The sequence below is a fragment of the Gavia stellata genome, chromosome 23 (genome assembly GCF_030936135.1).
Source record: "Gavia stellata isolate bGavSte3 chromosome 23, bGavSte3.hap2, whole genome shotgun sequence".
In the NCBI taxonomy this organism is placed as follows: Eukaryota; Metazoa; Chordata; class Aves; order Gaviiformes; family Gaviidae; genus Gavia; species Gavia stellata.
The window spans coordinates 4,218,539-4,241,277 of record NC_082616.1 but is presented as its reverse complement, the minus strand read 5'-3'; the positions used below and the strand labels follow the sequence as shown (position 1 = coordinate 4,241,277).

The following is a 22,739-nucleotide window of genomic DNA, read 5'->3' as shown; positions in this document are numbered from 1 at the left end:
TTAATCATAGGCCTATCTCTAGACTCAGCTCACTAAGTTGTGGTGCCTTCCTGACTCACTGAAAAAATACTGGGTAACTTGACATTTGAGGGTTTGCTGAGTGTCTGAGTAGTCTCATCTCTACCTCAAACAGAGCAGTTTCGATCAATATTCCAGTATCCTGGAGTTACAAGTTGATCCCTCCAGAAGAATAAAAATATATCCTGCTGTTAAGGAAAGAATACAAGAACAGGAAAATACACTTCAACAGACAACTTCAATCTACCACTATAGAGCAGCTTGATTATGGCTTTGACTTTCCCAGTGTGCTGCTTTGGTCATACATAATTTTTTCAGTCCTGATGTAGCGGTAATAAAACTTAATCTATCATGCAAAACAAGGAATTACTTCTAAATTTGCTTTTGTGATTACATATCTGACTGGGAGCTTCCAGCAATAAAAAGCTATTTCTACTTTCAAAGTAAAGCCTAGCAGCTCCTGAGAGCAGCTTAAAGAGCCATTCACAAAATAATGCTATGATACAGAATGCTTTGGCTTGAGGAAGGTTACAGTCACAGAAATCATCAGACACTGTAAAAAAAAAAAAAAAAAACTAGATTCTTTCTGTATGAAATAGCTTTAGCAAACAGTAAGCCCCTGGCCAAGAGAAGCTGATGTTCTCCAAATTCAGAACAGCTGCCCATTGTGAATGTTTATATATTTGATAACTACAATTTTTGACAGAAGCTTCTGACACACAATTGGCAAAAGATGATCCTGCATCCAAAAGCAGCCCAATGCCAGTTTGCACCAATGGCCATTTTGTTTTAAGCAGAGAACATTTTGCCACGCATGTGAAAAGCTTGACTGTTTTTGGATGTCTGTTTTCAACCACGATTGGGCAGATGTTCACGGGGGAGCCAGAGCCACACAGGAATACTTCCTCTGCTGAATTTCAGGATTGTGTCCAAAAAAGTGCCATGGTTCCAGTCATCTGTCCTGAAACATATTAAAACTTTTTAACTTTCTTTCTTGAAAGCTCAGGAAAGTTGTGAACACACTGAAGGCAAGATCTTCCAATGAAGTCTTTAGAAATAACAGAGACACAGTTACATGTTTTTCCCACAGTATGTTACAAGTTTAATTGTGCAAAAATACAGTCATTAAGACTTCAGCTTTGTTGTGAACCAAACACAATTCCAGGGATGTACAGGCATGGAAAGAGGTCCTGCTGTAATTAGAGCAAGTACACCATAATTGTTGTTGAGACAACCAAGTGGTTCAACACACTGAGATACTGTTCTCAGGTGATTCAGACAACCTGTATTTAACTACTGTACATCAAGTGAATCAAAGAAATGACACCTAAAAGGAAAGCTAGTAGCAGACTAATGAAGTTTAAGACTGCACTAACTCAAAAGAAGATTAAAAATGCTTTAGACAGATTCCCCAGTGATGGCCAAGAAATAGTCTGCCATACTGCAGGTGTGAAGCGTTAACTCCTCTGCATTCAACACAGTATATATTGTGTTTCAGCAAAACCAAAGGCTTTCCTAATGCCAGTATTTCTTTCAAGCACAGGAACATGAAGCATTAACAACCTTTAAAATTGTATTTCAAACTATGAAACACCAATGGTGTTGCAAAAGAAATAGATGAGGGGGAAAAAAAAAAACAAACACAAAACCACTTTCAGAGCTCAGTCCTTTGGCTCCATCACTTAATAAAACCAAAAAAACCCACCAAAATAATACATATGGACAATAAAGGCATTGCTGAATCCCCTCGCCCCTATTGAAATCTTTCTGTAGTGCCTACATCACTGAGGAAAAAACAAGTTTTCCAAGCAATTCCTCTCCTTGCGCATCCATGTTTTAGCATAACCATATCAGACATTTGTAATGTTGTTCCGTGCAGCTACTTTTTGGTCTTAACAAATCTACGTGCTTCCTGCAAGAGTGTTTCAACATCTTCATTATCTTTGTCTTCTGAACTTGGTTCCCAGTCAGAGTCTTCATCAGTAGGTTCACACTCCTCTTCCTCATCATCTATAAAGCTGTCATTAAGGTCATATTCATTTGGTTCATCATTGCCATCTTTCTCCACAGCCCTTTTTCCTGCAGGGACAAAAACGTCCTATGTTCACGAATCATAAATACAGAAAGAAAGAGACCTTCCAGAGACTATCTAGTTAGTCTCCCTCCTCAAGAAGAGGATCAACTAAAGCACTCTACCCAATGCTTACTACTTTGATTTTCAAGACTTTTCACGGAAAGTTGTACCATCTCTCCCTGACAACAACTGCAGCACTTACCAGTCTGATCACTTAGAACGTTTTCCTTATTGGCTTTTCTCACAGCACTTGGAAAACAGTATCAGGCCTCTTCTGATAATGTCTTCTGATATCAGAAGGTGACAATATCCAATAATGTCTTCTGATAACTCTCCTTTCCTTAAGGAGTGGCATACACTATTTTCCAAGTCATCTTCCTGCTACTTCTGTACCTAAACAATACATCTATCTGGCTATTTAGCCTCTACCTATTGCTAGATAACTATTTTGACCCTAGATTTTCTGCCTTCATCCATCCATACTCACTTAAGGCTACTTTATACTCTTACTCTTTAGAATCTGACATGGCTTTTAATTCCCATTCACTTCTTTCCTGAGCTTCAGGTAAGAGAAGGGAATCTGCTAGATCACTCGCCTCCTACATTCTCAACTCAGATCCACGCTGAACTGTCTGTGTTTACTCTCTGAACACAGGTTAAGGAAACAACAAATGCTGAACACTTTATCCTGGGCTGGGTGCAGCCTTCTTGTTTCCCAGTTCAGTCTATTCTATCATGCCCCTTTCTAATCTGCTGTCCATCCATCTTCTTCAAACTTACTTTTTGTGATCAAATTGCCTTCTGGCTTCACAATATTTCACAACGCTCTGTATTGGCAGAAGTCAAAGACTCAGAAACCTCTATTTACAAGAAACTGATGCTGTTCGCAGCATGTTTGTAAACTTTTTTAGACAGCTTGTTTTGCACTGTTCTTTTAATTGCTTGAATATGTTGGCACATTCAAACCAAGTCCCAGAGGCAGGATAATTCTGCGATTTGAAGAAGCCGTATCTATCTGACTTGGTAGTGTCTGCACAAAGCTGCTGCCATGGCAGCATTGCCTTCTCCTTTTATTTGTCAGCAGCTGTGAACCTTCAATAAATTTATTTCCACTGTTGCCTGTTTTTGGCAGATGTGCGTAACCCTTGCTTGTAAGCTTACATTGTCTGCATTTTTTCTTACATGTCCACAATTCCCAAACTAGCCACAGTCTGTTAATATTCCAATCATGTGTTATTCTGCCCTTAAGTCACACGTCTGAGTAAAACCATGTTCATTTCTCTTCTTCCCAGCCTCCAGTTTTTGTGTTCTTACCTCATCTAGAGAAAACCTGTCAATGATCTCGTACAGATAATTTATCTGTTGAGCAATTCTTGTCATCATCTTTCATATGAAACTATAAACACAGGGTTTTTTCTCAGCTACAGACCCCAGTCCAAATCATCAATGTTTATACTAACCGTAAGCATTTCTTAGCAACCTCTGTTCCATACCCCAGGCACTCAAGCTACACATGTGGTGAACAAATGAGAACACCAGTACTTTATGTAGTCAGATCACATCCTCTATCAGTTACATTTTTCTACTAGTGGGAACGTTGCTATTACAGAATTATCTTATGGTCTGATTAACATTTTATACTCTATAGCAACTCTCACCCAAGGTTTTCAAAAGCATTTACAGCTTTAGTCAAGTTTCTCAAAGATACACAATTTTATGCGTGAATTGTGCTACAGAGGCACTGAATGACCTCCTAGAATAAGTCAGCCACGTGTGACACAGCCAATAATATAATTGAGAAATATCCTACGGCTGGCAATCTGTATTCTTTGAAGGACTGACTGTGCACCACCTAGCAGAAAATCCTGAAAATCCCAAATGCCAATTTGACCTGTAATCCACTGTTATGCTTGCTAGTTTATTGTTTATCAGACTTCAGAGGAACTTAATCACATCCATGTTTACCAGGAGAATTTCTTATGAGAATCACAGACTATGGTCCTGCAGAATGAATTATGTCTTGGAGGGGAGAGGTCAAAACAAAGATGCTAAATGCAGTAAGAACAAAATCCCTCTTCTCAGCTTACAAGAATAATAAGCCCAAAACCTGCTTAGCAAAGAAAAGCTCTTCTTCATTTTCACAGCACTGTGAGTGCTACAATAGAAGTAGGAATTCTGGCAAAATACTGATTACTTCCATCAAACTGTATTCTTTTTTTTCCCTACAAATGTACAAGGAGCATACAATGTTTTTCCTCCTCATACATCAATGCTTCTAGGTTTCAGCAGCGAATGAGGCACTTCCTTCCATGTCTTCCCACTCCACCTCTTTCTGCTACAGTTTAATTCAGCCCCACAGACCCTAAAGCTGCTCATTAAGCACAAATCTGCCTGTTCCCTAGTACCATATTTATCAAGGTGACCTTGAAACTTTCTCTGAAAGTATCTGGTCCTCGTGGGGAGAAAAAGCTTGCTGACCACCTCTTTCAAAGAGTTATGTTTGGATCTGAGCTGATCAGCTTGCTAGAAAACCTACAAAGCAGCGTGCAGGAGAATCCTGCATAGTCCATAGCTGCAGCAGGTCATTCATCTAAGTAGCAATGGTGTAGTGAGGTCATTCACTAGTGACAATTTAATGACAGAATAACTCTGACCTTTTCTCTTTTTTTTTTTCCTCCCTCACAACTATTCCCCCAGTAATTAGCCTTAGATTATTTCTCAGAACATAGACCACATTCTCTACAGGAAATTTACAATCCCTCCAGTAGCAATTAGACTAAAAATGTTAAAAACTAAACACGTCAAATGTCATGTAGATGGTACCCTTCTTTTCTGGGCCGATGAAGTCTAAATACACTTGTACAGAAATTAATCCTGCTGTACTTAACAGTGCAATTGTGCCAAACAGCACGAAATAAAGGTTAATGGAGCCCTGACTATCTGTGCAACTTTGCACAGCTTGGTACGACTGCCTCAGATGTGAACTTGCTGAGCGCAACCTTTTCAAGCTTTGCCCTCAAGAGAACTAAGCAAGCCAGTCAACGAGACACAAGAAAAAAAAAAGTCAGCAAATATGAACAGCATTTTAATTAATGAATCATGGTATCACTTGAAAGTTATTTAAAGGTCAACGCAATGCAGAAGGAATATCTCAGTATTTCAAGAGCATTCAATCTTTACTGGACAGCCTTAACTAGTCGTGGACGAAATATTGGATTCCTTTCATCCTATTATGACCCCTGTGTAAGGAAGAATTGACTTAGCCACATGTGTGTCTCCTTAAAACATTTGTTTGCTTTCTTGTCTGCTTCCAGGGAACTACAGGTATGCTTATCCAGGAAGCCTGGCACAAACTCCATTTCAGCACTATTACTTGTACAAAAGCAAGCAGGGTTTTACTGAAATAACAACTACTTTCTCCTCAGGTAAGTATTATCAAGTATCTCCAGCACTATGAAATGCCCAAAACCCAAAGCAGATTGGTTGCGTCCCATGCGGATGTGCCCGTTCACCACCTAAGAACATACTCACCATTCTTTGAAGTTCGTTGTCGGGTTCCTCTTTCAGTTACTGAAGAAAGGAAAGTTACTAGTCAGGACAGACTACAACCTAACATAACGGTTATTCATAGATGTTGCTACAATGAAAGACTGACCTATTAAAATAAATGCTGCAACGGTTGTGCTGTATTTACAAGGATAACAACTACTCTCCTGCCCCCAAAAAAACTTTTTTTGTATTGAATAATTCCCGAGAGATTACCCAGATGAACTGTTCTCACAGTTATGGACCATTCCATCTGTAAACAAATGTCATCGATACTGTTTGGGTTTTGTCTTTTTTTTTTTTAAAGCAGAAAATCAGAACATTTCAAAGCATTTAAATATTTTACATCATTTCCATATATGTAATTTCTCCTTACTAATGTCATAATCCTGATTCTTTAAAGTAACATACATTATCATTACATTTCCATAACTGTTCTGCTCTGAAGTATTGCTTCTTGCATTGGGATTTCAAGTGGAAAAAATCTCAAGTTCAATAAACAAGAAAAAGCGCAAAAAAAATGCAAAGTATCTCTTTGAATTCTTTAAGAACAGACACAATGTAAACAATATGTCCCCCTGTGTTTTTCAACAAGTCTAGTTACTGGAACATAAAGGACTAGAAAATTTTGGAATAGAAACTCAGTTTTAATTATATTCCCTCCAAGTATCAAGAGAACACACATGCAAAAATTTGTTCTCTCAGTAAGAAAATCACCAGTCCAATAAAAAATTTAGAAGAAAAAAGATGACAGACATGCTTGTAATGTTTGTTTTACAGCATCACAAGACTTAAAAATTGTGTATTACCTGAGGATTTCCTATCAAAAGAAAAATGAGAATAAAAAAGTAAGTATGAAATCTTACGATATAAATCTATACAGTTAAAACAAAATATTTCTGTGTACACATTTTGCTATGGGGACAGGAGAAGAGCTATAGAAATAATTTACTGCAGTAGCCATTTGAAATGTTGAGAAATACTTCAGTAACACCTAAACATATTCCCTGTTCTCATTGTAATACTCCAGCTCTGAATGGGGGAAGTAGAATACAGAGATCCGGTAATATCACACCATACCATGTTTAATTTTCAGTAAAACCTATTAAACTCATGAAAATAGCCACTTGCCACACAGCATTGTTGTCAATATGTAAGATACAAAGCATACGAACTACGTCAACTGTGTCTGACCCAGCCCATCTCACTTCAGCTGAAAGTTTTTCACATTTGAAAAAAGTGAGTGCAAGTTTGCAGTGGCCAAGCACCCTTCCTCATCACAGACAAGGGCGAGACCTCAAGCTTAAGAGCAGCAAGGGTGCAGGGCAATACAAAGTAAGCTGCAAATGCAGTGTTTTTCACTTAGAGTAGCTGAAAGCGTTTTAGTCCAAATTTTTGGTATCCATTACTGGGTTTTGAGTTTTTTTCCCCCTCCCCGCCCAATTCGAGCTATATTGAACAACTTGGCTTACCTGGAGGTGCACTGTGCTTGTATTCTAGCTTGTGCTGTGGATTCTTCCTGCAAAGAAGAAAACAGTAAAAGCTTGATTTGCCACCTTATTCCACACTTAACAAGCCCAGAACTCCTTGGTATTTTATGGATAATTTTCATTTCTTTTTAAAATAAAATTCTGTGACCAGTGACTCACTGCAGTGTCTCAGCTTACAGAAAGTAGGGTGGAAAAAAATCAGGTTAAATAAGAGTTCCTCTGGTTCAGCATTAAGATGGCTGATCAAAACCAAGAGATGAGATGAGACAGTTTCCAAAGTCGTATGGTAAGATGTGTTTGTTCAGCATAGTAAGAACTGATCTAATTATCTATTCTCATTAGAAATGAAACCAGAACATAACTTCTGGTGCATTAAGTATAATGCATGCCCAGCGCATCACAGATCTGACACATCCAGGCATAGCTTCCATATTCTGCAATGTAAGGCTACAAATTAAACAGTTTGGGAAAATTAAAGAATTTGGAAAGAACTGCTTGTCTCGAAGGATCACACGGGGAGGCCACAGAGGGATTCTTCAGAGAGATTACTCATTTCTACAGTATGCTGCTGCAGTCCAGCAAGTTCAATTTACAAGTGTGTATGTCTTATATTAAAATTTAGCATCAAAGCAATGAAAGAAAAATTTAAAGTCTACTTGGATCTGCAATACATGTTCCCCTCATTCAGGCTGTGATCCAGGTCATTAAAACACTGATTTATCCCACCCCCCCCAAACAGTTATCCAATGCTGCTCTAATGTTTTAACTTGGTCCAACTTACATTGTGCTAATCTGTCACGTTAGTGTACTAACTTCTCTCAGGCTTCTCTCAGGGATGCATGTTAAAAGAGTTTCAAATCGATTTATTTTTGTGTAGAAAATTAAAAAAAATTCTAACTTTGGAAGAAAACCAGTTCAGTTGTCCTAATTTTTGCTTCTGTAAATAAGCAACAATTAAAGCCCACTATTTAAGAATGACATACCATGTGACTTTGCTTGAAACTTGAGACTGATTTCTGCAACTGCAGAAGTTTTTGTATATTTTACAAAATACCGTTGCTGTGAAGACTGCCTTGTAAAACTAGTTGCTTAATTATGTTTTCTTAGTCTTCAAATCAGAATATAGTTACTCTTCAGTAGAAAAATCTTATTTTTACGTTCAATAAATTGTGACAAATCCACACACTTCAAGTTGATTTACGATTCTATAGCTACTGCCATCTCAAAGTACATTATGCATGCATTAGAAGTGACAGTTATCTGAACAAAAAATGGAAATACAGCTTCCTATTAAATACACTGACTTCAGAAAGAGCCACAATGATAGGCTACACTCAATGTTTAACATCAAGAATTACTCATTATTCTATTGTCATTTTGTAACTCCAGGGGGGAACAGTCTTAACCTGTAAAACAAGAAAAGCCATTTTGTACAGTGTTTCTTACCTATAACAAGCCGTTCCATATGGACATTCAGGCCGGTTATCATTGTTATCCTGAGTTACGGTCTCCATCTCATGATAGTCATCATCATTAGGGTGACTGAACTGCTGAAAGTGAATGGGATTCTTCCTGCAAAAGACAAGTATGTATCGAGAACTGATGGTTCCATTTAAACATGAGAAGTGGAGATAAGAAAGGTGGTGTTACTGAATCAGTGACAACTCATTTTTCTGTGGTTACGGAAAGAGAAGCTTTCACAGAATCACTGAGGTTGGAAAAGACCTGTAAGATCATCAAGTCCAACCATCAACTAACACCACCATGCCCATTAAACCATGTCCATGTTTAACTTCATGCAGAATCTAAGACTACTTTCAGGATAAGAGAAGAAAAGCTTTGTCTCTGCACAGGCTGCAGAAGAGGTTAAAACAGGAATTTTTCTATTTGCCATCAGCTTCAAGTTTCACAATCTACCCATGCAGTCATATAGCGTGAATCTTACCCAGTGGCCGACGTGCTCACTTACAACTCCCTCTGGAGCTACCAAAGTGCAACAGAAACTTCTATTTGAAGTCTTAGCTCAAGTTGGAAGGTCCAACGCACAGCAGCTGAACAACTGCAGTACTGAAGACTCCCCACACCCTTGGGTTATCGCGTATTAGTTTCAGGCGATCTGTCTCAACTATTAGTTCTGTTCTGTATGCAAGTTACTACTCACTTGAATACTTCAAATGCCAGCATATTATTCCAGATGGAGCAGTCTATTGGACATTACATTGATTATGCTGTCCAGTTTGGTTGGCCACCATGACATTTTATTTGAAATACCGAACTAAAACGATGACACGAAGTTTACTGTTAAGGCATAACAGCTCCGCATGTAGTTGAGCCACACCAACATTAGCGATGAGAGCACATTACTAGCATCCATGACTTTTTGCTCTATAACACTTACACAGTTGAATCCAAGGTGAGCAGGCAGTGAATACAAATATATGCATCATTGAAAGAACATTTCTACTGCTTCTAGGCAGTATGTTTGCATACACACCATACAAGACAAGGCAGCTATAAACAACACTATTTAGAGAACAGTTTGCTTTATAAAACTTCTGTAAGCGATGTTAAAAAGAACACTTCAGGACTTCAGGAGAAATTCATGTGACAGATCAAAACATACTACAAAAATGATGTCACAGCGAACATACTGGTGTCAAAAGCAAATCTACTTTTTCTCTATGATTTCTTTTAGAGACACTTTTTTCCAAACATAACATTTAAAAGCATGGAATGTGAGATATTTTAATAAATTATTTTCCAAAAGACATCCACAAGATACTTCAGTGATTTACCACACAAATTCCCAGCGTACATAACCTTCAATGTGTTTGTGCAAATTGCCTGAAGCAAGAGGAATAGCAGCTTTAAACTACAGAGCAATTACTGCTTTAATTTACACTTGTTACAGCTAATAAAAGCTGATAATGTTTAGAAACACAAAGCCAGAAACATGCATGTAGCTAGCTACATACAAAACAGCTTCCTCATTGATCACAGGCATTCTTTCCTTTAAATTGACAACTACCTCTTATGGACTTCATAGGGAACAGCCAATGTGCATTTCAGCTACTACCATAAGAAAAAAAAGCTTCCGTTACAGCTTTTGCAAAGTGATTACTTAAGCACTGTGAGCTCTACTAGCCATTCAGGCCTCCTTTTAAGTCATTCGAAAACTATTAGATATTTAGTATTAACACTTTAAATCTCCATTTGCCTGGTATCTTTCACTCAGAAAGCTCAACAAGCAAGAGAGAAACTCTTCCATGAGCTGCTTGTCAAAGACCCAGTATCCCCTGGATCCATTCACATGGGTGACAGACTTCTTGTCCTGGTCTTTTCTGTTAATTTCTGCAAACTGTAAGGTAAGTAGGTACTGTTTCACTAGAAATCATTGCAAGGTTGCATTTACCAGTCATTTACCACAATTTCTCAGGAAACATCACTTCTTACACCAAATTCAGACTGGCTGCCTACTTCTCTTCCCATTTAAAAATAAATGGGATGAAACCAGGTCATTTTAGAGGCTACTTGCTTTGTTTTCTAAATGCACAGAGGTAGCTTATTAGCAAGAATTTTGAGTGATTTGAGACAATTCACCTTCTCAAAGGGATACAGAAGCAACATATGTTTGTGAAATCATTTTTATATTTATTCCTACAATAAGATACATGTAGCATCATAGTCACCAAGGAAAGAAGGCCTAATAGCTGTCATTTAGCCAACCTATTGTATTTTAGGAGATATCCATTTCCTTTCAAAAATTCACTTTGAAACCTACTTGGACAACACCAAACAGCCCTTATTGGAGGAGAGGGGAAAAAAAATAGAAAGAAAAAGAAAGTAGTGTAGGAGGAAGGAGGAAGAGAAACGAAAGGGTCTTGATGTACACTCCCTATCACAAGCCTTCGGGAGTCTTTGGGCCAGTGGGTGATAGTCCTCAAACTATACATTAGCTATGAAACATCTTAAACGTGTCCTGCTTCAGATGCTCAGGACTAGCAGAAATATCACATTTTATCTTACCTTTACCGAGATAATTTGTACTTATTCCAATTCTATGTGTTGTGCAATGATATCCAGCAAAATAAATAGAAGCAGAGAAGTGTATAGCTTATATTAAGCAAATATTTTCCCTTCTTGCAAAAAGCTAAAGCTTCTTTCTTTTATTAAGGGTTTGGTTTGTTTGAGGGTTTTTTTATTATTTTTAGACACAAGAGATTTGAGCTGTAAGAGCACAACATCTATCATGCCATGAGTTGCACTTCATAATTAATTCATTTCACAACAAAACCTCACTGCCCGGGAATATGTTTTTCATGTGATCAAAATAAAATCATTAAGCTTTACTCTCACAAAAATTAACCAATTAAAAGCCTATTTTAATAATAAAGGTTTACAGGATATTTGCCTTCTCATAAGCACGCACACAGTTACTGCAACTTTGCTTTCACAGAAGCTCTGAATTTGGGTACTCACACTTCATAATGCAGAAAATTATGCAAATAAAAATTATGCAAATAAAACTGATGAAGTTCTTCAGAATCAACACAGTCTTTCATGCAGAAGTTGAGTATTGCTCAGTGAAATATTTAAGACAGTTTTTCATCTGTGCAGCTACAAAAAGCCACTTAAAAGCTTTAGAAAAAGTAAGTTTTAACTGATGAGGTCAGAATCCCTGGCTTTTCATGATCATGTGCAGAAGACCCTGCCACCTCAAGAGCCTATTTTCTCAGCTACTAAAGAAACTGGTAGTGAAGATGTAATGAATTATCAGCACTAGTTACAAAGCCATAGAATTCAAGCCTGAAGTTATGCCACAACTGCACATAAGATGTTTCTATGTTCTAAATTGTCTCATTAGAAGACAGGACTCAAGACAGATGCAGGTCTTCAGCTGCCAGATTTACAAGCTTAAGGTGAAAGGAAAAATACTTATTTTCAGAAACAAACAATCAAAGAGCAATGTATTTAGAAGAAGAATGCACATACAAATCCAAAGGTTGGTTGAGCATGCCCTGCTTTGACAGCTATGGGAAAGATTTACACACACCCAGCCAGCAGAGCACTGTATCGCAGGCTAGCAAAAAGATAGAATTGTGGACAAAAAATGTGGGTTACTGTTTTAGAGATGTGAGTCCAGGTCTACCACATCCCTTCTATGCAGCCCCTGAAAAGGGGGGCTGGATTTGGATTTATTTTTATTTTTAATGCCCTATTCTTCTAACTTCGGAAAAAAACAAGCAGCAGACAAGAAAACGAGCACAAGACAGTATTCAAAGAATAAGTTCCTTGACAACAAATATAGTCAGATGTAACATCCACAGAGCACTTTGCCTCCCAGTGGTAATAGCAGTTTCTTTCAATTTGGTAAAACTTCAGGCTCCCTCAGAATCTGACACTGAGGGACCATGACAAGAATCCCTGGAGCAAGAGGTGTGCATCAAGCCTGATTCTTTCAAAAGCAGTGTTTTCAAATTCATAAATGAAGAAACTGAACTAAGGGTTACAAAGTTATTTCCTAAATGTTTAGGATATGTGTTAGAGAAATCTAATAAAAGTAATAGAACTAACAATTAATCTTTTCAACTTGTGCTTTTTTACAAGGCACCTACCAAAGATGCCAAAGTCATACGCAGAAGACAAGTATCTCTTAATAGGAGTTTACAAAATAAAACTAAATGCTCTTCAGAGTTCTAGTTTATTAGATAAATGACATTTTATGAATAAGAAAACTTACCTAGAAAAAACTTTAAAGAAACGTTATGGTCACCAAAGCAGTACTCATTTAAAAAGTTGACTCCTACACCACATCTTGTTAGAAGACACCTTTCATAAGGTTAAAGTAATGAAAGAGAGGGAAACCAACTACCCACTGTACTCAAAAGAGCACTCAAAGCAGCCTCTCTTCCTTAGCAACTCTAAAAACTAGTTTTTGCTCAAGGAAAACACTACACAATGAAAAACTGAACACACTCAATGTGTTCCTTCAAAACACCCATTCACGTCACACTTACACACATGTTCTGTTATAAATACGAGTAACTGCAATGACTTGCTATCCCATCAATGCAGAAAGACTACTTGGTGGTCTTGTATTAAAAGCAAATACTAAGACAGACTACAAAGCATAATTCTTTTGCTGCAAACAAGCAGGTTTAGTCTCATGACACTTCCTGAAGATCAAAGCTGATGGTTTTGATACTTCATCTTTACGAATTTCTCCATCAAAGTAAGATTTTGTTATGTGTTATTTCAGAGCATTCTGTTTTCTTCCGAAGCAATACCTTCCAAAAGTATTGCTGTCAAACGTTTTAGAAGACCCAGGAAGAAATGTGCACATGCAGATTCCCATTCCATATTATCTGTAACCAAAATTTGCCTTCCTAAACATTAAGAATCCTTCAGCATATCAGAGCACTAAATCAGCTTAACCCCTATACAGAGGAAAACTCATCTGAGCAAAATCAAAAGTGGCTGAGCAAACTCGAGACTGCATTTGTACTACTGGATCAGCTTAACTGACTAACAAAACATGTTTTCATCATCTTCATTAAGGGCAAAAATTGAGATATGTGAAAGAAAGCTACGTGAAAACTGGGTGTTCATTAACACAACAGCTTTACACTTTTGATTTACACAGTCATCTGCAGCATTAGGCACACCAAACATCTACAAGAACCCATTTACTTGTGTTAGCTTGTTTTCTGAACAACCTCACTGTTTCTCCTATTGCTCAAACCCCTTGGGTAGGGAATTATATATATATATATATATAAAAGATAAATAATAATTATATAAAATCACAGGACTCACTGTTTCCTGCCTTAGCCTTATCTTTTGTGCTTACAATGTACGTGGATTTACCTAGAGCTCAAAACCTTCTCCTAAATGCAGTTCTCAGGTCACTGGTCGTTTGCTAGCCTCAAGACCACCGCTAGATTTGTATCTTCCCCTCGACGTATCAACACATGGCACTCCAGATCTTTTCTGGGGAGAAAGAACTAGCAGGAGACCAGGCACTCAGCACTGGTGTTTTGGAACTTCACTGGAACATTTGTATCCCACAGAAGATTTGTACAACAGATCTTTCACTGTGAATTGAGAGGATATGAGTGAGAGTAAAAGAAAAAAAATATATCCTCTTCACTTATATTACCAAAGACGCTGACCAGATAAGGGTTAACATGGAGTTTGTAAGTATGCCTTGTTCTGTTTTAGAGAGGGAGTGGAAGCTACTGAAAAATAAGCACACTGGCCAAGTTATAATAAAAACAATTCTTGATTATTTAAGAAATGACAGATAAGTATTTTAAATATTCAGATCACAAAAACATGCAATTACTTCAGTAAATACAATTATCTTTCACAAAACTTCCATCTGCTAACAAAACAAGTCAACAGGGTCTATGTTGGGCATTTCAACCACTCACATCTCTTCTCCCTCCTGGTACACACAGGTTTTTTTTATTTCTTTTCTTTTTAAAATGGACCTTTGTTTCTTAGTTCCTACAACACTTCATCCTTTAATTTGTTGAAGCACTTCATCCCTTGTTTGGGTTATACTAGCAGTTAGCAAGGCATCCTGGCTCCTCTTTTTACACTTTTAAAATTCTTGTTATGCCATTTGTTTCTCATCAGTCCCCTGCTTACCAAAAGCTTTTTTTCAAACCAAAGCTTGTAATGACTTTACTGTTTTCTCTTCCATTGCTAATACATTACTTCTTAATCATAAGCTATCTTAAGCTAGTTTTCATTTTGCTTTACCTGTAACAGCCTGTTCCATACATGCAAGGTGTCCTCTTACGCTTGATCTGTTTGGAGCTTTCTGAAGCATCTGCACTTCTGGTTGAATCAGAAATCTCAGTCTCGTAATCCAGATTTGCATCAGGCTCAAGAATCCCTTCCTGGGCACCAAAGTATTGGGAAGTCCTGCCCCAGTGAGCTTGTTGGCTTGTAGAACCAGTAATCTGCTCTTTGTTTTCTGTTTCCTCAATTCTATTTTCTTTACTGGAGATCTGACCTACTCTTTTAGACCATTTACTATGCAGCTGCCTATCATTTTTTTCCAGAGAACTTCCAGGGTTTTTTGTTCCAGTCTTGCCACTTCCTTCCATGTTTCTCATGGTACTCTCAAGAGGAAATCCAGATGTATTCTGTGGAACAAGGTTACATTTTTGAAGGACCTGAAAATTTACACTCTTCAGTATTAAAAGCTTTAAGGTCAAACTCTGCCTCATCTCATCTGTTTTCAAAATCAGAGAATCATAGAACAGCCCAGGTTGGAAAGGACTTTGAAAGATCATCTGGTCCAGTCTTTAAAATCTGCTACTCCACTTTCCAAACTGAAGTTACCTGCTAAATACAGCTGCTGAATGAAAGGCTCAAGTTAAGAACACATACGCATAATTTAAAGAAAAAAACTTAGCCTAGAGCTCCCGTCCTCAGCTTCAGTTCCCCCACAAAACAGTCAGGCTCCTCTCTCACCGCCTCAGTTTGTGAATAGTCCAAGGACTTTAGTTTAAATTAACTTTCAATTAAAAGTACTGCTCCTGAAAAATGAATGGGGGTTACACACATGAAGATATAGTAGACTCTAGAAGAATATACACTCCTATAAAAGAATCAATTTTAATCCCTTAAGTACCAAGATATATGGAATATATATATTTATCTATATATGGGAGATATATGGGAATTCATTATATACACCTTGAGCTTAATCCCACCCTAATACATCTGCATTTTAAATTTTGGAACACACGTATGTTTAAAATAAGAGAAGTGTGCTTTAGAAGAAGAATACGAGATACATAACCAAGACAAGAATGTTGTCCCGACAATTGAGACATTACCTGGAAGCACACCTATATTGAAGGCTGAACTACTCTGATACATTACAGAACTACTCAAAGGCCTCTGCTCTCTACAGTTTATTATCTAAGTTCCCCCTCCAGCAAATTCATACTTAGTTTACATGGATGCATTTGGCAGAGCTTGAAAATCAGCTGGTGGTTTACTATTTGATTTTGTTCCTTCCAACGCAAGCCTCATAAAATGTTAACCAAAACCGGAGACAGTTACATCTGAGCAGCAATGTGATTAAGAAAGGGCAAAGTCGGCATCAGTATCAAATTATCCTGGGAGCAGCATATTTAGTAAGTCAAATTGGAGACAAAGATGACTCTTACCGAGACTCACAAAATAAGGCTAAGCAAACAACTGCAGGTTAGGAAATAAGCCTTCATTTGCAAAGGAGGACTAAATCACTCTAATTTGCCACTCCTCCTTGTGACTTCTCTACTACATGCTTCAATCCATTGTCTATATTGTATATAATGAGACTAAACACTTTCACATTTATTATGATGACTAGTTAAAAAACAGGTTGCAATCAAGGAAAACTAAAGACAACAGCACTACTGGCACCACTTGTAACACGTATATGACCTCACTGCCATCTGGCAGCTGCCAGAACTTAGAAGAGTTAAGATTCTTTTTACTTCCTGTCCTACAGTGGATTTCCTCAATTGCCTTAAATATGACAGCAAGAGCGTGATTTTGTTTTTGATATCAAAATTGCAATCTTTTAGAGCTCTCTCTATTACTTTTGCTTGCACTAACCCATTATTTTTTCTGCGAAGTTCTGAAGGCAATTTCTTACACTATGCTTGAGATAAAAATGATTTATGAAATTATTAGGAGAAAGTAAGTAAGGCTTCATACTTACAAATTGCAAAATGAAGTAATTCATTATGTAGTTACTCACCTTATAATTTGACAAAGAGAAAATAGCACTGCAGCTGGTATTAATGTACCTAACCAACAACAAAGCTCACCACTCAGAACACTTTTTCAGATTAAAAGATACCACTATGTTATATCAAAACTACCCTGAAGAGTATGCTCACCATGAGCAGATCGTTTCAATTAACCTTAAGATTTAATTAAAAAACAAAACCAACCCCCAACTGTTTTCAGTGTCAAAACCAATGAAGCATATCAAATAACAGTATTTTAAGTATTTTATCAGATCCTGTATCAGATCCAGGCAATTCTAATGCCAGAGATTAGAAACACCTCCCCAGGTTGTTCACTTAAAGGAAAAGCCACTGAAAGCCTCACTTTGCTCTCACCAGACTATGTTTTGTCTTTGATAATGATCCTTCTCTTTTCATTATTAGCAGGGTGCTACCAGTAAGCATTTAACTGCCTATAAACGCAGCTGTACTTTAAAGACACACAGTCACACTGACCAGCTGGACTGAAGTGTCTGTTCACTCATTGCCACAGATAGTTTTGGAGTTCAGATTACTTTTTTTCTTTCCTTTTTTTGACTCAGATTCTGAGACAGTGGCATAAGCACACTCCCTGCTACCTTTCTTCAAAACATAGCAGTTGCTAAGCCACATACCATAATTGTCTGACCATAAAACTTCACCAACTAGAATGGCACCAGTTTGGGCAAAGTCCAGTGTCGCATTACATCAGTGTCATACCATCACCTATCCCTAAAGGGTTCTCGGAAAAAGAAACCACACACTAAGCCACTCCTAGGACCCGTACTTTGGCCCATGTCTTCCAGGCTCTTGCTGTAAAGCTGGAAGTCTGATATTTCTGTGGAACGTTCGGGGCCTAAACCCCAGATACCGAGGAGGAAGTGCAGAAAACCAAGTCTCTGAAGGCTTCCAGGATCCTTGCTATAGAGCTGTCCAATGGACTGGCATTTCAAAACAACAAATCATAAGCAGAATGCATAGTTATGTTGTAGACCCAATCTTCAACACTACATTGCCAACTACATTCTCATTTTATTTAAATACCATGGTTCTGCCCTGAGCCAAAAAAATTACCTGAGATGAAGGGACAGGGTTGGAAAGACAGCTCCTTTTCCCTTGATCTTGCTCTTCACCTTCAAAATCCTCTACAGCTTCTTCAGAAGCTAATCTTTTTTTCTGCTGCACATTTACTTCTCCATATGACTGCATATTACTTTCTCCCCTTCCTTGGCCTTTTTTCGTTCTACCTTAAAAGAAAAATAAAAGGGTGTTTTTGGAATGCAACATTTACAGTGACATCATGACCACATCAGAAATCTAAAGCTACATCAAAGCAGAACAATGGGCGAAAAGCATGAGAAATAGCAGCAGCTGTGCATGTGCTGTTTCAACAACACATTTTTCACTTCCCACTTATAGGAGTAAAAAGTATGTTTTAGAATGAAACAGATACTTGAGAGGGAAATTTGAAGGACAACAATAAATATACAGCAAAGAATATTCTGGACTGACTGTATCAGTATGACTGACAATTTCATTTACACAACAGGAGCTGATCAAGTAAACCAAACATCCAAAGATGACTTTTACCACAGACCTCTCATGTAAACATCACTTCAGACTACCAGTTTATACACACAAGCATCAATTAATTAGGACATGGCAAAAATCAGGGTACGCCCATTTGACTAGTCAACCACGTCATGATTGATTATTTCATCAGCCAGTAATCGACAGAAAGACAGCAAATGTGCCTCTCTTTGGAAAGCTTCGCATCCCAGAAAACTGTAAGTTCTCTGCACTGAAGTAGTATTTCCTGGATATAAAGCTGGGAGACAGCTAGGGCCATTGTGCCGGTTTTGTTACAGCTCCATCTGCTGCAAAATGCATTCAGAAGGAAGATACTTGATGCCATTTTGCAAGACTTCACAAACTCTCCCCCTTCAAAAAATACAGACATGCCAAAGACATCTGTAGGAAGCAAGGAATTTTTCCAAACCTTAATGTCTGACTTCAGAACAACAAATCGGAGTTCCCTTTCCAGTACGAAGACATACAGAAGAGAAACAAAAGGGCAGCCTTTTCATTTTACTCTCTACCTTTCCATCCAATACCACCCTAAAAAGATGCAAATCATTTCACAGTTTTAAGGAAATACGAGATTTGCAGAAGAGACTGGTTGTTTTATTAAAGCAGCCCGTTCTAAGCTGGAATCATTATCTCACGTAATGAATTTTTAAACATCTCGCAACAGCGTTTGTATGTGTCCGTAGCTCCCTCAAGGTCAGGCCTTCAACAGCACACAGATACCCCTTGCCCACACAGCTCCAAATCTCATCACCTACGCGATCAAAATGTTCAGTCTTTGAAACAAACATTATATACACATATATAACAAACGTTATAGTACTTGCGGAGAAAAAACAAACAAGCAAAAAACCCCAAACCAAACATAAGAAAACAATCACACTAGTGCAGGACTCAACAACTCAACATAGCCAGCAGAAGTCCTCTGGTACATGCAATTTTTACATCCGAGGGAATAAATCAGCAGGGAACAGTCTAGATTTGGAAAGGAGAAAAACAAAAAAAGTAAAGTTTCTTTTGCTTCTTATTATATTCTCAAAATTAGCTTTTGAGAAAAGGAATAGGCAGGGTAGCCGATGGCATGTGACAGAGGTGTTTAAAGCCAGAATTGCCCAGGGCAATCCATCCAGACACCTGCATTTACTACAGGAGGTAAGAAGCAATTGGTCAGACACTACATGAAATACTTCTGCAGGCCTGCTCGGGCATTAAGAGCCAAATTTTTCCATTACACCATCTCAGCAGAAATAGCAGGTGGAAACAGAGGCATTAAAGAATAGCCGTTGGACACAGAGGAGCGGACACACACACACCAGCCACAGCTCACACACTTAGGCTGACTAACGAAGGAAACTCAGCAGTGAGCACCTAAACCACCTCACCACAGAACAGCAAACAGGGCGAGGCGTGCTGTCTTCAGCACAGAGAAAAACAGAAATGCTGGGGGAGCGTTGTTAACGTCCCGTCGTTTTCCTTCTCCTCACTTATTTCTTTAGTTTTCCAGTTCCATCGATAAAAGTCATCAGAGCAATAAATGCCTTGCGGTAAGTTTGTCAGAGAACATCTAACGGCAGTTTTAAGACCTCTTTACAAGCCCCCAGCACCAAAGCGAGACATACTAGAAAGTTTTCTTGGGATTGTGCCAACGCAGCACTCACGTCTCCCGTTGATAGCAACTAAACACAGTATTCTGCTGCTGTTACCACTGATACGCTGGAGAAGTTTATCATACATTCAGCAGTTTCCTTTTGCAGGAAGGACAAGAGGGAATGCAATACTATTTTAGCCTCATACTGGTAAGAAACTACTGTAATGTGATGAACAGCTCCTCCTAGGAAGAAACTTTGGACTAAATGACCAAGTCCGAGTCAGTCACAGTTAAAAATAACGACCCAAAAAAATCCCACCTTTAAGACCTGTGAAATTAGAAGAACCTAAATTTAGAAGGGCAGTCAGTGACTTAAATGTGGAAAAGGCTTGGAATTAAAGGCACAGAAACTACCTAGGATTTACATACAAAACAAAACAGGTGAGTTTATAGGAAAAGGCTCCAGAACATCAGATGTTCAGCCATCCAAAGAGAGTATATTACCTGGCATAAAGAAAAAAGAACAGAAAGAAAATTAACTGATCAGAAAGAGCTCTGTCATGCCCATAGGACTGATAAGAAAGGAGACAACAGAAGTCAGTCTCTGCCAGCTGCCACGCACAGAACATGGGAAAAGAAGTAATAAATTAATACTTTTACCACCACCATTATAATTTAAGAAAATTATATCAAAGCACATAAATGTATATTGGTATGCAAACATACTGCACTGCAAACCTACCTCCTTTCATTACAGGCTCAGAAATCCTCTGAACCAGAAGATCTCTTTCCAGCATCCAAGATGGAAGCACTCTCTTTCTTTGAATAGATTTTGACTGTTCACTTTCATTATCATCAGAAGGAGGAACCTGAAACAGTATTTACTGTTTAGTACCTTTCTCCAGTTAAAAAAGAGGTGGAGAAACTGGAACACAAGTTTGTACGCAGTTACATCCTTCAAACACAGCCTGGGTTACCACCCACCTTCTGGATGGTGCCCAGTGCCTGAAATTTTTTTTTTTACAGTTCCTACTCACTCAGAAAAACAACATCTATAAAAAACTTCATTCAGTTAAAAAAAGAAAACCCACCTTCCTAGACCTTTGGAATAAATATCTAAAAGGCTACAGACCGGAAGTTTCATAGAAGAGCTATATTAGCATCTTGCTATAGAGTTTCCACACATAGAAATAAGAAGAAGGGGAGGTTTAAGAAACAAATGCCTATTTGTCAAAAAAACAGGAAATTCTTGCCAGCATTCTCTCAATTCCTTTCTCCAGAAAGGAACCACACTCTAAGCAAACTAAATACACGAACGCCATGTTCAGTACATACTTAGGTACTGAAAGTAACACTATCAGTTTCAAACTCTACTTACTAAAAGGCAAGTATCCATCCCAGGAATCTCAGCTACAGTAAAGGCTGACGTATCATTTGTTGTAAGCAGTTATCTGCTGTACAATGACGTTCACCAATGTGTCCCTTTAAGCATTGTATTGCTGGCTACACAACAGAAGACCTAAGAAAAAATCCCACTGGTTCCACACACTGTTTATCAGACTGTCCAAGTGCCATTTTTACTCAGCAACATTTGAAAAAAAACAAGATGCTTGCTTTGAAAACTCTGTTTGCTGGACAAGATGCCGGCTGCCAGGGGAAAACGGAAGGGTTATGTATCTGTGTGTTTGTATGGATCTTAACAACACAGGTGCATCACAGCTGTACGATTCAAATTAAATGGGCTGCTAGTACACTATAAACAGATATTATAGCCAGCACAAGGCATCTACAGTCCAACTGCACACTCTCCAGATACAAATTTCAGAGGCTTTTAGGCCGGTTGAGGAACAGTCACTCACTCCCCTAGGCCTTCACAGGTACTTACGGGGCAGTCACTGATACGGACCAGAGACCAGAAATGGACTTTATTCTGTAGTACTGAACTCAGCTACCGCATTGTTAGTTCAAAATATTCCTGCAGCAATAGCAACTTTTGTATATTCCAGAGAACCAATTACTGCAGCGTAATTATCATAAACATACACAAACACACAACAGAAATATATTTATATACTTGTATAGCACACAATCCCCATCAATAAAACAACAGATATTTTGAGCATACAACTTCGACAGAGTTTACTTCTCAGGGGCAAAAAAAAAGGTTTAGAAAAGAGAACACCTTTACTTCATTTTCAACACATGCTTACAAATACTAAATTTAATTAAAAAATTAAGCACTCACCAAATGTCTGGAAGTAGTGTCATTTTTTCTCATTTTTGTGGTTCCCTGCATCTCAGAGTTGGAACATGTCGGTTCTACTAACGATGGACTACAAGACATCTCAACAGGATGAGCAGTCAGTGCTTCTGCATCAGCCTCCTGATTTTTTTTCTGACAAAGCAAAACCATTTTTAGCTAGTCAAACTCACCACAAATATAAACATGTACTTTTTAGTCAAACACAGAAGTTGGTCTGAACCTTTGCCACTAACAGACTCCTAAACCAAACGTGACACACTCTTACATCACCTTACGGAGGAAATAAGTGTGCCTTCATTTCTACTTTCTGCTGAAAGTATTTTGAATGAAAGATTTTCCAGTCACTGCTGACCACTACCGTAGTGTTTTGGTTTTTAAGTACATAATTTATACT

At 38.1% G+C, this 22,739-nt stretch overlaps 1 protein-coding gene across 2 annotated transcripts; it reads right to left on the bottom strand.

Annotated features, from left to right (window-relative positions):
* Positions 1-1,135: 1,135 nt before the first annotated feature.
* APLF (aprataxin and PNKP like factor) lies at positions 1,136-22,469 on the bottom strand. Of its 2 annotated transcripts, XM_059828565.1 has the most exons (8): positions 22,328-22,469; positions 20,825-20,951; positions 20,494-20,496; positions 17,982-18,154; positions 14,896-15,284; positions 8,575-8,700; positions 7,111-7,157; positions 1,136-2,097 (listed from the first exon to the last, which is right to left on the bottom strand). In XM_059828565.1, the coding sequence occupies exons 1-8, from the start codon at positions 22,424-22,426 to the stop codon at positions 1,898-1,900; spliced, it is 1,164 nt and encodes a 387-aa protein (XP_059684548.1). In that variant the 5' UTR covers positions 22,427-22,469; the 3' UTR covers positions 1,136-1,897. The 2 variants fall into 2 exon arrangements, with proteins under 2 accessions (XP_059684548.1, XP_059684549.1); XM_059828566.1 differs by lacking the exons at positions 20,494-20,496; positions 20,825-20,951 and adding an exon at positions 5,624-5,662 and having other exon boundaries at positions 22,328-22,367.
* Between the last annotated feature and the right edge of the window lie 270 nt (positions 22,470-22,739).